The sequence below is a fragment of the Brachionichthys hirsutus genome, chromosome 21 (assembly GCF_040956055.1).
Source record: "Brachionichthys hirsutus isolate HB-005 chromosome 21, CSIRO-AGI_Bhir_v1, whole genome shotgun sequence".
Lineage (NCBI taxonomy): Eukaryota > Metazoa > Chordata > Actinopteri > Lophiiformes > Brachionichthyidae > Brachionichthys > Brachionichthys hirsutus.
The window spans coordinates 1,726,760-1,740,256 of record NC_090917.1 but is presented as its reverse complement, the minus strand read 5'-3'; the positions used below and the strand labels follow the sequence as shown (position 1 = coordinate 1,740,256).

General features: G+C 49.2%; 1 protein-coding gene across 1 annotated transcript in view; it reads right to left on the bottom strand.

The window, feature by feature from the left end:
* Positions 1 to 1,118: 1,118 nt before the first annotated feature.
* Positions 1,119 to 13,497, bottom strand: part of sdk2b (sidekick cell adhesion molecule 2b) — a 34,566-nt gene continuing 22,187 nt past the window's right edge. Inside the window, exons 25-43 of the mRNA XM_068754281.1 lie at positions 13,243 to 13,358; positions 12,828 to 13,116; positions 12,484 to 12,678; positions 12,185 to 12,386; positions 11,715 to 11,818; positions 11,408 to 11,478; positions 10,396 to 10,528; positions 9,959 to 10,015; positions 9,709 to 9,810; positions 9,378 to 9,493; positions 8,838 to 9,024; positions 7,941 to 8,078; positions 7,502 to 7,663; positions 7,292 to 7,417; positions 6,984 to 7,148; positions 6,737 to 6,877; positions 6,091 to 6,229; positions 4,377 to 4,506; positions 1,119 to 1,544 (exon numbers count right to left, since the gene is read on the bottom strand). Coding sequence (XP_068610382.1) covers positions 1,119 to 1,544; positions 4,377 to 4,506; positions 6,091 to 6,229; positions 6,737 to 6,877; positions 6,984 to 7,148; positions 7,292 to 7,417; positions 7,502 to 7,663; positions 7,941 to 8,078; positions 8,838 to 9,024; positions 9,378 to 9,493; positions 9,709 to 9,810; positions 9,959 to 10,015; positions 10,396 to 10,528; positions 11,408 to 11,478; positions 11,715 to 11,818; positions 12,185 to 12,386; positions 12,484 to 12,678; positions 12,828 to 13,116; positions 13,243 to 13,358 — 2,999 coding nt within the window. The remainder of the gene's footprint in view (positions 1,545 to 4,376; positions 4,507 to 6,090; positions 6,230 to 6,736; positions 6,878 to 6,983; positions 7,149 to 7,291; positions 7,418 to 7,501; positions 7,664 to 7,940; positions 8,079 to 8,837; positions 9,025 to 9,377; positions 9,494 to 9,708; positions 9,811 to 9,958; positions 10,016 to 10,395; positions 10,529 to 11,407; positions 11,479 to 11,714; positions 11,819 to 12,184; positions 12,387 to 12,483; positions 12,679 to 12,827; positions 13,117 to 13,242; positions 13,359 to 13,497) is intronic.

Genomic DNA, 13,497 nt, shown 5'->3' with positions numbered 1-13,497 from the left:
TCCGCCATAGCATTCAGTGATGGTGTGGGGGGGGGGGGGGGGGGGGGGGGGGGGCTTACACCAGTAGGGCGAACACAATGGAAAAAAAAGACGGTTTAGCAGAACCAACATCTGAGCCCACGTGTGAAGGTCCCGGATTAGTTCTTCAGTGGATTTTGAAGCGTTTCAGTAGACATATATGCAGAACGGGACGGAGCTGTGTATACACGAACCAGCAAAGGGTGCAAAAAATATAGAAAAACAATGTTTGTCTATGTAAATGTGTTCAAATCCCACAGGATTGAGGGGCGGCTTTCGGCCTTCTATTATGATGCCAAAGTCAAGGTCGCTGTGTGTGTTCAGTAACAACCGGTGACGGATATCATAAATAAGTGCTTCGCGATCAAGGCATCTTTTTATCCACTGCAACAGACTCACAAAAAGACAATTCCACACTCATGATATACACTCATTTCATATATCTGCAGGAATCTGAAATATTGGACTTTGTGTGCTATCGGCCACAGAGCTGTTTCCATGGAAACATACGATTGTTTTTGCCAGTGTCAGCTTTAAAACTCTCCCGGCCGTCACGTTAAAAATTGTTCGATTTGGCATGAATTCCACGTCTATCTTTTGTCTCTTCCTTTTCGCAACCAGTCCCAACACTCTTCCGCACGGTGACGTCAGTCTCAATCAACGCCGACTCTGCAATAATTGATTTTGTCTTCTAGGTACATCTACTACATCTATGTATATATATATATATATATATAGATATATAATCATGTGTTTGAGTGACTTTGCCAAGATTCCTGTGATCTGTACAGACGCAAAGATATTTAAAAGAAATGTAAAAAGAAGAGAGGAGTCATGCAAAATAAAAGTAAAAGTGATGTTGAGGGGAACATCTGATCAACTGGTGAGGAAAAATAAAGTCACATTAAAAAAAAGTGCTCAAAAAGACTCGTAGTTTTGTTTCACATGTCTCCAAATTAATTACGGACAACGTGGAAAGAAAAGTCATTTAAAGAAAGGTGTGAATTACACAATGAGCTGACAGAGCGCCGTTATGTTCGCCTTCACCGCAATTAGGGTCGATATCCCCAAGAAAATTTGATGTCCACTTTCAACATGTTTCACACAAAGGAGGAGAAACCAGCAATCGGGGCCCTCGAGCCAGGGGCTAGGCTGCTGGGGGGCCTGTAGAGGGCGCTGTGCTGGTTGGGAGGGTTGGAGCTCTGCTGAGAGGGTGTGGGAGTCCGGCTACCTTTCGGCCTAAACAGGCTGCCCTGGCCCTGCAGGGGCTGGCCCTGGGCTTGCTGGGGCTGGGGGCTGGGTGAAGTGAGCTGGGGTGGAAGCGGAGGGAGAGGAGGCAGCGGCGGTGGGGCGCAGTGCTCCGGGTCACCTGACTCGGACTCGGTGTAGCTGTACGCCTGTGCCCGGGATATGCCTTTCTGTTGGCGCCGCCAGGAGTTGTAGTAAGTGGGGTCGCTGATGTAATGGTTGACAAAAGAGTGGGTCTTCTGCCGATTCGGGTCGACCTCGTACTCGCTGTCGCTGCCCTGTAAGAGAAAAGCGAGATCGAGAAGAGCCATTGGTTCAAGGAGCGGGCGTGAGATGCATGTGCAGCGTTTCCACGCGGGAGCGGCTAGGAGACATCGAGCCTACAGAAATGCAAATGTACACGAGGTTATTGGACTTTTCCGAGCCAAGCCCTCAACTCTCAATCGTTCCTGTCAAAACAACACACACACATGCAAACGTGCACACGCTAGCATTTACAAGAGAGCGCAGGAACACATGGAAAACCAAAACATGGGCAGAATGTGAAGCGTGCATTGTAAACTGACCATCAACGCAATCTGGTCAATATATGATCAATTTATCATCACGACCTGTTCAAAGAGGATTAGATCGAACTGTATGTGCAGGATCTGTGTGGCAACACCACACCCACAAGACGGGGAGGGGGGGGGGTTGGTTTTGTATTGGACGGCACGCCACAAAACCTACGATGGGAATCTGAGGGAGACGATTGGATGGGGACGATCGGGAGCAACCAGTCACCTATCAGGCTACAAACATTCAAAACAGGCAGCCACAGGAGCCTCACCAAATGCAGAGGAAGTGTATGTAGGCCACCTGTCCCATATGAAAACACCAGCGCCTCCTACGGGTGAACAAAACAATGTGTTTTACAGTGCATCGCTACAGCAAGATGATTCAGATGGACCAGTCATGATGATGATGACACACACACACACACACACACATATAAATATATATATGTGCCAAATACATTTCTTTGCAGATGATGTGAAAGTAAAAAATAATAATAAGGAAGACAGGTCGCGCATTCTCGAACTATACCGGCGGCATCTTTAAAATGATTTCCTGCACGCTCTCATCGCTCAGTCGAAAAACCGTTCACGGGTCTCGTAAGAAAGCGATGCGAACGCGGAATGCTCAATATTCCTAATCGGTAACTAAACTGCCACAAAAACAAGATGCCAATCGGCTGGATTCTTGGCAGCGGTGGGCTGAACCTCAGACGCCTTCGCCAGAATCATCACTGGATCAATTCCCGGGGAGTCTGGAGGTGAAAAAGTAAGGCAACAATGGCCGATTCTTCTCAGAGCGGCGCGCCACAGAGACGGTGATGATGATTGCACCCCTTCACCCCTCATTATCCTGCTGCTCTCATCTCCTTCTCATAGAAACATGGCCGCTTGTGCGGTTCAGCCGAGTTATTTGTTAATGAGGAACCTTCGGTGGACAGTTTGTGATTGGACTCCTAATGCCAGCTCATTACGAGGTAATTGCAGGACCGCAGTGAGAGAATCTCACTCAACGCACGCCATGTGGAATCGCACGTGTGGGATTTTAGTCTGATGATTTACATAAGGGCATGAGACAATAAAGAACTCCAAGCAAGCAGATCCCCCCCCCCCCCCCCCCAAAGCTGAGGCATGCCTAGAGTACAAAGTGGGTCAGTCCTTTGTGCTATACTTATGTATTACTGCTTACTCTACATAACACCACACCCCAGAGGGGGGGTGACTAGACTTTGACTAAAATTTGTCTGTTGTCATTAGAGACAACCCAGTCATAGAGCGAGGAACCAGAGTGGGAGACAAAGGCAGAAAGGGGACACAAGAGGACATAGCGTATCTGATAAAGTGGACGTATGAAGCACGGTGCATGGTGGGCTTGTTGCGTTGCCGAGTCATTGTTAGATTTCTCCAGATACCCCCCCCCCTTGAGGAGCACAATAGTCAATTTATAACTGCTGGTGGAGGCTCCGGGATTAAAGGAAACAGGCAGAACCCAATGTCATCCTGATAGCTCAGCGTTATCTGCTCAATAAAACTTCAAAAGGCATTCCCGAAGTTCTCCGCAGCACCAACGGGCTCTAATACGCCGCCGCCCCCCCCCCGAAACGTGCCATGTGACAGGTGGACTTCATCGTCTCGGGCTGGATGCGTGGGGGGTACCACATTCAGGAAGTAAGACCTGATAAAAGCCGTTTCAGGCTGAGGAATTCACACGAGGGATGCAGCTAGTTGACGGAGCTCCCAAGAGTAAATAATTCCTCGATGAAAGAAATGACTGAAGTTGGCCTGAAAGCAAGGGGCGGGGGATTCAGGACCACTTCCCATCCTAGGCTTTCATCTGACGAGGATCAAAACCAGATTCCCAGACACTCAAGGTGATTCACTCGAAAGTACAGAGAGCCTGGGAGGGACGGCACAGAAGCCCGAAAGAAATGTACGGACAGACCGAGGGGAGGGAACTGGGGAAGGATGAGGGGAGATGGCGTGCAAGCCTGACCAACGAAATGATACAAGTCAAGATGGCAAGAAGGTGATAATTTATTGATTAGACTCGGTTACTGGACAAAAAAGCCGTTTGCCTGACTGAGCATGTAACAAACACCTGACAGTCATCTCTCAGGGCTGGCAGTGTTTGCTTATCACCACAGAAGAAGAGACAGGGCCAAAAGCCCCAACGCAGCTCTCCTCAAGCCGGCACGCTGAACGTTTCCCAATCCATACCAGCACAAAAAATATATATATTTGACAGGGAGGATTTGTTCTCAACAACTCAGATAACAAATGCAGCGGCGTGGATCCAAGGTGGATTGTTTGCATCGACATTCTGCACAGGCCGCCGCCTGATCCGCTGCCAGTGGGCGGCCATTAATCTCTACTTTCACCTTGTGCACTATTAGAACTGCAGCCTTCTTCACGCTGAATGCAAAAGCAAGGGGCGCAACTTGAGCAGCCCGGACCGACAGATGCACAAGTACAAGTACAAACATAAACTACATAAGGTACTTTATGTAGATGTTTTGCATGCAGAATGTAAAGCTAAGCTAAGAGCCGCTGCTGCACCTGTGAGTCTGAGACCTCCGAGGGCTTTTCGGTCAGGCTGCTGCTCTCCGCAGGGATCAGGTCGTTGTACTTTGTGCTGACGTCCTCGTCCGAATAGTTAAGACTGCCTGGGCTGGGTCGGGGAGGAGATCTGAGCAAAAGGAACACAAATGAATCCGGAATCATTTAAGAACAGCAAGTTCTGCTTTCCCTCACATTACGTTGGTGTTTGACGAAGACCAGTTCAAATTGAAAGGGCACATTGTGTCGATTTTGCCGCTGTGATCTGGGGACAAAGTTTTTTTTTTTTTTTTAAAGCTTCATTTAAAGAATTTTCGAACAAAATTAAAGCAAGAGCTGGTAAACAACAAATTATGCAATGACTCCAGGCTTTAATTCTTCCTTTTCGACGAATAGCAGAGACACAGTAGTAAGAGCTTCCTTTCAAGTTCAGCCGCTTCACTGTCTGCAGGCTCGCAGTGCGATGAGAGTCATGGGACGCTCATCAGATGATTGCCTACAGTCTGATTCGCTGTGGGCTGCGGAATGTTAAAGCACAGAGCCCCCCCGACTAAATCGTGAACTCAAGCCTCTTTATGCTGAAGGGGGGGGGGGGGGTCACCAAATAAACGGCAGCCTCGGGCTTTGCTCTGGCAAATACTACAGGAATGGCGGCGTGGATTGAAATGTCATGCGGCGTGCCGCCACGATCAATTATGTCAGTCAGATGCGAGTTTAAAGAGCGAGAGGGATGGGCATGAGCTCGGGGTGCGGGGGGGGGTGCGAAGTGGGATCCGGGTCAAGGGGAGGCGCTGAGAGAAACTGAAGCTGAAAGAGAGGGAGGAAGGAATGAGGGAAAAGAAGGCCAGCGAAAGACACACTACCGGGAAAATCATTTCCTAAAATGGTATGATCGAGTCAGAGGATCTTTGTGTGAATGAAAGAGGAAAAAAAAGCCCCTGGTGTCAAAGCTTCTTCATACTTTCCACTGTCCCCGATCCTGCTAAACAAACACCCGTCTGTTTCTGCTGATTGGTGCTGGTTTGGACGGGACATACCGGGACACACCGACTCCCGTTGAGTTTCCAGGACAGAGCGTCGGCTGTCAGCCGCCGCTTTTCCCTGTTTTACGTATCAAAAACCAGATTTGAATGTTTTCAAATACTGCCCTTTTGTTCAAATCTGAGAGATGCGTCCTCTAAAATGACCTTGAGAGTGACATTGGGCTGCCTGACACGGCTCTGGATGAGATTAGGAACGGGTTTGATCCGTGATCCCAGCATCGAGTGGACGACCATCCTCTCTTTGTAATTCTGAGTCCGGAGATCCAGACCGTGGCATTAATCTATAATCTCGAGCTCAGGCGTGGAGATTATTCTCGAACTCTCGGCCTTTGAGCCGGAGACGTAATAACACCTGCTCTGATCCGTCCCCGAGGCAACTCCACGTGCATGGAAAATACTAATTTATCACAAATCAATAAACCTTCCACCATATGGACACGAGGACTCTTGCACACACACAGTCACACTCAGGAATGCTAATCTCTTTGGGAGCGCCCCCGTCTTCTCCAAATCACACCAGTGAGGGAATTGAGGGAGTGATTTATGTTTATTTTTGTGAAGCACCTTTCTGTGGATCGCCCAGATATTTTCCCAGAAGTCATTTATCTATTTATTTATGTCTCATTTTGACATCAGGCGGACTCGGAGCACCGTCGGCGCGGCTCACCGACCTGGTGTAGATGCCGTTCTTCCTGCAGAAGGAGTTTTTCACAGACAGCCTCCGGTTGTTGAGCTCCAGAGCCGGGAAGCGGCCCTCGTCCAGGCTGACCATGTCTCCGTGGGTCAGAGCGTTACAGTTGGAGCCGTTACCTGGAGAGAGAGAGGGGGAGAGGCCAGTCGGCCAATCAGATCAACACCAGGGAGGAGCAACTGGAACAAAAAAAAAAAAAAATGTGAACTGCATTTCTTCAGTGAAAGACCATTCTCTCTGTCTCGAAGCGGAGCAATGCAATAACTTCATAGATTTCATGATGGGCTGAGTGATGCTGGAGAAAGACAGCGGAGATAAAAAAATAAAAAATAAAAAAAATCTACAAACACACACTCATCCTGGGGGGGGGGGAATACGGCAATGACAGCTCCTTTTTTGGGAGTGAGAAGGAGGCCCTTTGTTTTTCCTGTCAGTCAGAGAGATGGGCAGCGACCTGCAGGGACCTCCTTCCTGCACGGCAGCTAAACAGCGATGAATAAAAGGAAATACCCGCTGATGTCAGCTCCGCACGGAATTAACAAGCATGCCCCCCCCCCCCCCCACTCCGCTTCACGGCCACACGCCGCAGCCGCTCCTTTTATAGCGTTTAAATACTGTGCGCTCACCTGATTCGGACTTCTTGGCATACTTCTTGCTCTGTCCTCTGATGATGAGGATGAAAACCAGCAGGAGGATGAAGATGAGCCCCACTAAAGCCACCACAACCAGGAACCACCACTCTTCATAGAAAGGTGCCACTTTTTGTGCTGGATATAAAACACACAAAGAAAAATGAATTCACGGTTATTGGGTTTCTGTGATATCTGAGAAGCATTCAGAAAAATTCCAATGGAGAAGTCTCTGAAAGCTCACCTGATATGGAAGGAGACGGTAAACTTGGCGAGCCATAGCCGTAGTCGTTCACTCCGATCACCCTGAAGTCGTAGCTGACCCCTTGCCTCAGGATGTCCATGCTGAACGTGTGTGATGTCACTTCCTTCGGGATGTCCTTGATTAAGATGTCCCACAATCCTTCATCTGCAAAGTAGGCGGAGCGTGTGGGTCGAAGGAAAAAACGTTGTTAACGGATAGTTTGATATCAATTTGAATAAGGGAAGAGGGTCAAGGATTAAAACAAGGATTAAAAGGATTAAAACGGTTCCGGCGAGGCACACACACACCTGACGGTCTCGCTTCGATCACATAGCGCGTGATGGGGGCACGGCCTGGGTCCCCGCTGGTCCAGTGGATGGTCAGGGCGGAGCCGTACCGCGTGATGAAGGGTTCTCCAGGAGGTCCAGGGGCGCCTGAAGAAAAGCAATTCAGCATTAAATGGAAAGCATGATTTTAAAATACACACACACACACACGCACGCACACATGCACGTTACCTTCTCCTGGCCCAGTTGTGATGTTAGCCTCCACCTCAGGCCCGTAGATGAAGGTCTTGGCCCGGATCCGGAAGTTGTAGGTGATGCCGTCGGCCAGATCTCTCAGCTTCAGCCACAGGGGGCCACCCCCCCTCACGTCCACCGTCACTGTCTTACTGACGCCTGGGGGGGGTGGGGAGTGAAGACAGTCGACACAGGCCACTGAGGACTCTGGACAGACAGACCACATTCAGAGCAGAGTCTTACAAGGGCCAGGCCATGTGGGATCGCAACACAGGAGTACACGGAAATACACGCAGTACTTTAGAGGCGGGATATTTATTTTGCATCTTGGCGCCATAGCAACAGATCATTTGCAAACATATCGTCTCAGCTGCAGCCGCTTTTCCGCCATGCAGTTAACCCCGCCTACCTAAGCGAGAGGCGGGGCTTTGCTTACCGTCTACCGGCGTGCAGGGCTCATAGACCAGACGGAAGCCCTCAATGATGCCGTTGGGGAAGGCCGGCTCCCCCCAGGACACATTGACGGAGGTGGTGGTCAGCTCACTGAAGTGGATGAACCTGGGAGCACTCGGAGCTGAAAGGAAGGGAAGGCGAGAATATAGCATTCGCACGTCTAAGGGATCTTTGGAGGTTTGACACGCTTGTAAAATGCCGATGTTAAATTCGATGTTAAGAGATCGACGACTCTGGAATAAACCGCAGTAACAAGCAAGAAATGTGCTTAGGAATAATTATCTGGATGACGGATTTACAAAACCTTTGATAGAAATCACCTTCAGATCGTCCCCAGCGGTGGATGAGGAGAATCTTAACATAAACATTGATTTTAACACTTTTTACTTGATACCAGGACATTAAAAAAATTACCAAAATGGGCACAGAAAGGAAAGAAATGAAGAAACAAAGAAGAGGGCAGGAGGATTTCCTGTTTGAGAAGTTGTGTAAACATATTTAAAGTACTTTTCCCGACTAAGCAGGGGAATCAGCAAATGAGTTTTAGAGCGAGTTCGCTGATTGGGAACTGGCGCTCACAAAGCGGCGACGCTAACGCCGTTTGGCACGCTGACAGCAATGATTAGCATCACCATCACAACAAATTATCTCTTCACGGTCGACTCATCCACTTCAAAAAAAAAAAAAAAAAGCCCTCATGGTTCTCTGAGCTAACATCTGCACTTCTGCCAGCACATAAATATGACTAAATGCATCGTTCTCTCGCCTTATTTATCTTTATCCTTCTTTATCGCTCTGCCTTCCGACTGTGTGTCCGTTGCATATAGAGAGATTTGTTCCTATGGCATAAATTGTGCATTGGGAGCGTGTTTGGACGCACCTGCTTGCTGAGTGCGTCCCCTCATGGGTGGGCTGCGGGGCCCGTCCCCGGCGGCATTGAAGGGGGCCACACTGATCATGTAGGTGGTGTAACCAGTCAGGTTCTTCAGCTTCACCCCTCCTTCTGGCATGAAGAGAGTCCGCAGTCGCTCCGTCTCGTTCTTCCGCTGGAATTGCCAAAAGTAAACCTGTGCGGGGCGGGGGGGGAGGCGTGAATCGATGTCAAGGTTTGCCTGCAGACGATGCTCAGGGAATAAAGCTCCTATAAAACTCAGTCCTTTTTCAGACCCCTTTAAGCGGGGGAGGCACTTTCGTTTCATTCCCTGTAAAATGTATTTTTTTTTTAGAGCAGCAAGCTAAACATTTCATTGAAATCCCCTCAGGAAAGCAGCACTAATAAAACTGTAAGGATGCGCCTTTAATGGTGATTAACATCAAACGGATGCATTTTACATCGGCACAAACAGGAGACGCCATTGCTTCCGCAGGGCTCATGAGGCTCATTGCTCGCGGTGCTTGCAGGGGAATTTCGGAATCTGACCTTGTAGCCCTGGATGTCTCCGTTCTGAGCGTCTACAGGAGGAGGGGCCCAGGTCACGTCCAGCTGGGTGGCTGTCGCGGATTGGATCGCCACGTTTTGGGGCGCGGCTGTTGGCACTGTTGGGAACAGATCGCAAGGAAGGACCATAATCGATCAGTTTCCTTCACTTTAGCAATAATGCAGCTTAAAGCAGAAAGCGCTGGGATAAAAAGCGGAAACAGATTGCAACCTGAACGAGCAAACTTCTGGAGGAGCGAGCTTTTACATTCCGGCTTCTCGGGAGACACGTGTTGATTGGAGAAAAAAAAAAAAACAGGAAGCGCGCACTCACCTGCTTCTCCCACAAACACCTCGTGTGGCGGGCTGGTCGGCCCCTCGCCCACGGTGTTGTATACACTCATGCGAATCTCATAGCGCTTGTGTTTGCTCAGCTCTGCAGGGGAAGTAAAGAAACACATTTAATTTGCACTATAACAAGGTTATGCTTTCTTTTAGGTCAGCGCTTGCTACGACTGTGTCGGACTATTCGAGCTTGGTGCAATTTGGAATTTGGAACTGAACTGAAAGTGAACAGAACTTACTGTCTAACTCGTACTGGGTCAGAGTCGAGTCGCTCAGATTCCGGAGGCTGTAAGGAGCTGCGGAGGAGAGGTGGAAATAAAAACGCGAACTGTACAACGGATGTAACAGGAGAGGAAGGTGGAGGAAGAGACAAAAGTATAATAACTGCGCTACCATCATCCAAATCAACGCAATCGGCGGTGATCAGATCTCTGGGTGAGGAACGTAATCACAAAATGAGAGTGCAATTACAGGCCTCGTCGCACGAAGCAGCAGAAACAGAAAACCTAATAACAGCTTTGATCACTAAATCAAAGGCTTGGCTGGGAAGTGTCGGGAGATCTTGGAAGCAGAACGGGGCTGCCTGGATTTTTTTTTTCTTTTTTTTTAAATGTTCTGCAAACAGTGAAAGGGGCGAGAGTGAAAATGAAAGTTTATCGTGCAGCGACCCCCTCACCGTTCAGCTCGGCCCAGGTGGACGCGCTGCCGATGGCGTGAAGGGAGTAACCGCGGAGACGATCGTACAGCAGCTCGCGGTAACGGATCCGGAAGCCGAGCAGGATCCCATTGATCTTGTCCTCAGGTGGGGGCTGGAAGACATATTCTGTTAGCTGAAGGAATCGTGACAGAGAAAACTCACAGAACTGGGTTTTTACTGGCTCGAACAAGAAACCTGATGAGGTCAACCCCCCCCCCCACCCCCTGCAGGAAAATGATATGCTTTAGCTGTGCAAATATTAACGGCGGCTATATATTCAGCTTTCGTCGTGTTCGACAAAAACTGTCAAAGTGATTTTTAAACTCTTGGTTTCAAGTGGAAGCATTATTTTTTTTATTATTGCACAACCAGGAGCACGAAAAGGATTAAAGGCAAGGGAGTTAAACTTGTGGCGTAGCAGAGCTCTGCAGACTCCCAGAAATAGCAGAGAATACTGGATGCGACCCAGAAACTGTTTTAATGAGGTCGTGCAAATTACCGATTTCACCTCAACAGGCATTTTTGCAGATGTGCTCCCTGACTGTAAAATTCTACTTCACTACGCAGGGCTTAGTCTCTAATTTACCATCGCCGAAGAGATTTACTGTAAGTGAAAAAAATTCCCCTCAAATTGAGATCACCCAGAGGTGAGTCATGTAAGAAATCCCCCCCCCCCCCTCCCCATGGATGAACATGAGACGGCAAGCCGGAGGGGACAAGACAGACCGCCTCTCTATCCTTATAAATCCGACAAGCGTTTGCCATAAAAGTAAAATTGTGACTTGGAGCCTCCTGTTTTCCTCTTTATTACCCGTTAATTCAGGTGCGAGTGTGGCTGCACACACACACACACACACACACACACAGAAGAGGGTGTGTGTACAAGTATAAGTATGGGTTTCATGGTGTCTAGCCAGAGGCCATTTTTCAGACCATCGTGTCACGGTTCTAAACACTCAAACGTCATCAGCGCTAACGCCTCATCGTTCACCTGCCAGCGGATCAGCACCGACGTCGTCGTGTGCGGCGTGACGGAGAGAATTATGGGCGGTTCGTCCGGCGCTGAGGGCGGAAAAGCGACAGGACAGGAAGTTCATCATGTTGACTTTTACAAATTGTCACACATTTTACACGAGACGCTATGCTAAACTACGCTAGCCGTCTGATATTTACCTTTGGAAGCCACGAGAGCGGCATTAATATTCAAACCCGAGCAGGAAAGCAAACATCACATTTCCACAAATGCCCAATTTTGCTCCTTTGCGCTTAATCTAATTAACTCGACTGTTGACTCTCACCATCCTGCAAGGTGGTGATCGCTTGGCTCTCCTCGCTGTACCCGCTGTCCCCGATATCATTGGTGGCCTTTACTCGGAACTGGTAGGACGTGAAGGGCTTCAGCCTGAGGGACGAAGCACAGGAACTTTTGTGATTGACTCACAGCGCTCGTTCCTAAAACTCTGAATCCGGAGATGTCAAAAGAGGAAAAGAGTCGGGCGACATGTCTTACAAACTAACTGCAACGCTCACATTCGAGGCAGAGGAAGAAGAGGTGGAAGACGGAAGAGGAATTAGACGAAGAAGAATGTTTGTCCTCAATTTAGATGGTTATTTTTGCTCTAAAACAAAACGTTATACCCTTGAAACATCCTGTTTATTCGCCAACGATACTTCAGCCAAGCGAATATTTACGGATAAGCACAAGAGAACATCCAATTTAGCATAATATGAAAGATAAAAAGTCTCGGATCCAGAAGGTATACTCTACCTAGATACTAAATAGGAGGTGGCGTCGTGGTTGACGGAGGCAGAGTGCACCGTCCAGTTGCTCGCCGGAAGCTCTCTGAGCTGCACCGTGTAGTAACGCACAGGAGACAGGCCGTCACTGCCCGGTTCCCACGTCAGCAGGACACGGCGGGCTTGGACATCCTTCTGAGGAACCACGGGACGGCTGGTGGGCTGGGGATGAGCTGGGGAAAAGTGAACGCGCACGGGGAGGGAGAGAATTATCAATAGAGGTAAAGGATGGAGTGGGATGACGCTGCTGAAATGCACCCACGGGGTTACCTCTCTTCTCCGTGGTGACCACCAGCGCCTCGGCAGCCTCGCCCCAGCCCTTCCTCGTCTGCGCCGTGATGCGGAACATGTAGACGGACTCTGGCTTGAGCCCAGTCACCGTGTACTGCCGCGCACTGGGGTTCAGGACGTCCACCGTTGCCGTGTTGCTATTGGTGGAGTTGAGGTGATACGTGATCTGGTAGGCTTAACAGAAGGTAGGCGGGAGGGGGGGGGGGGGAACATCTTCACCTGTATTGTTTTGGTATTGCTAATCATCATTTTGTTAATCATCTCTGGTAATGTTTTGAAGTCCAAAGTAAATATCTCGTTTCAGAAATCTCCCCAAAACTAACCGAGTATGATGCCGTTGGGCTGCGAGGGGGACTGCCAAATGAGACGGACCGAGGTGGTCCGCACTTCCGGGAAAAGGATGCCCACCGGAGGTCCTGGGACGTCGTCCAAAGTCCTCTCCAGAATCGGCGGAGAACTGGGCCGTCCATCTCCCACACGGGTGAAAGCCAATACTTGGATCTCGTAGAGGACATATTTCCCCAGAGCGGTCAGCTGCACGCTGTGGGTGGCGTTCCCCTCGACGGTCCAGAAGTGGACCGGGCTGTCAAAGTCCTTCTCTTTGTACACTACCTGATCCAGAAGACAAAGCAGAAGTCAGCAGACGTGGCTGCTTTGCATGCTCAATAGCTCTAATTAGAGCAGTTTGACAAACACAACAGCTCAAACCGCTTCGAGACAGAAAAGCCACAAACAGACCTTGTAGCCAAGAATGAGTCCATTCCTGTCTGGCTCGGGGACTTCAAACCAGCGGACCAGAATGCTGCTCGAGGTGGTGGCGAAGGCAGACACGTTGTTGGGTCCGCAAGAAGGGACTGGGGAGCAAAGAGAGCAGGGAAGCGAGATAAAAATGCACCTGATCTGCCCACCATAGTCTTTTTTTTTTGTATTGACATTCAGCAACGATGGCAGTTGAACTGATCTGCTGTGGTTAAATCGTGTTTGCACATATAC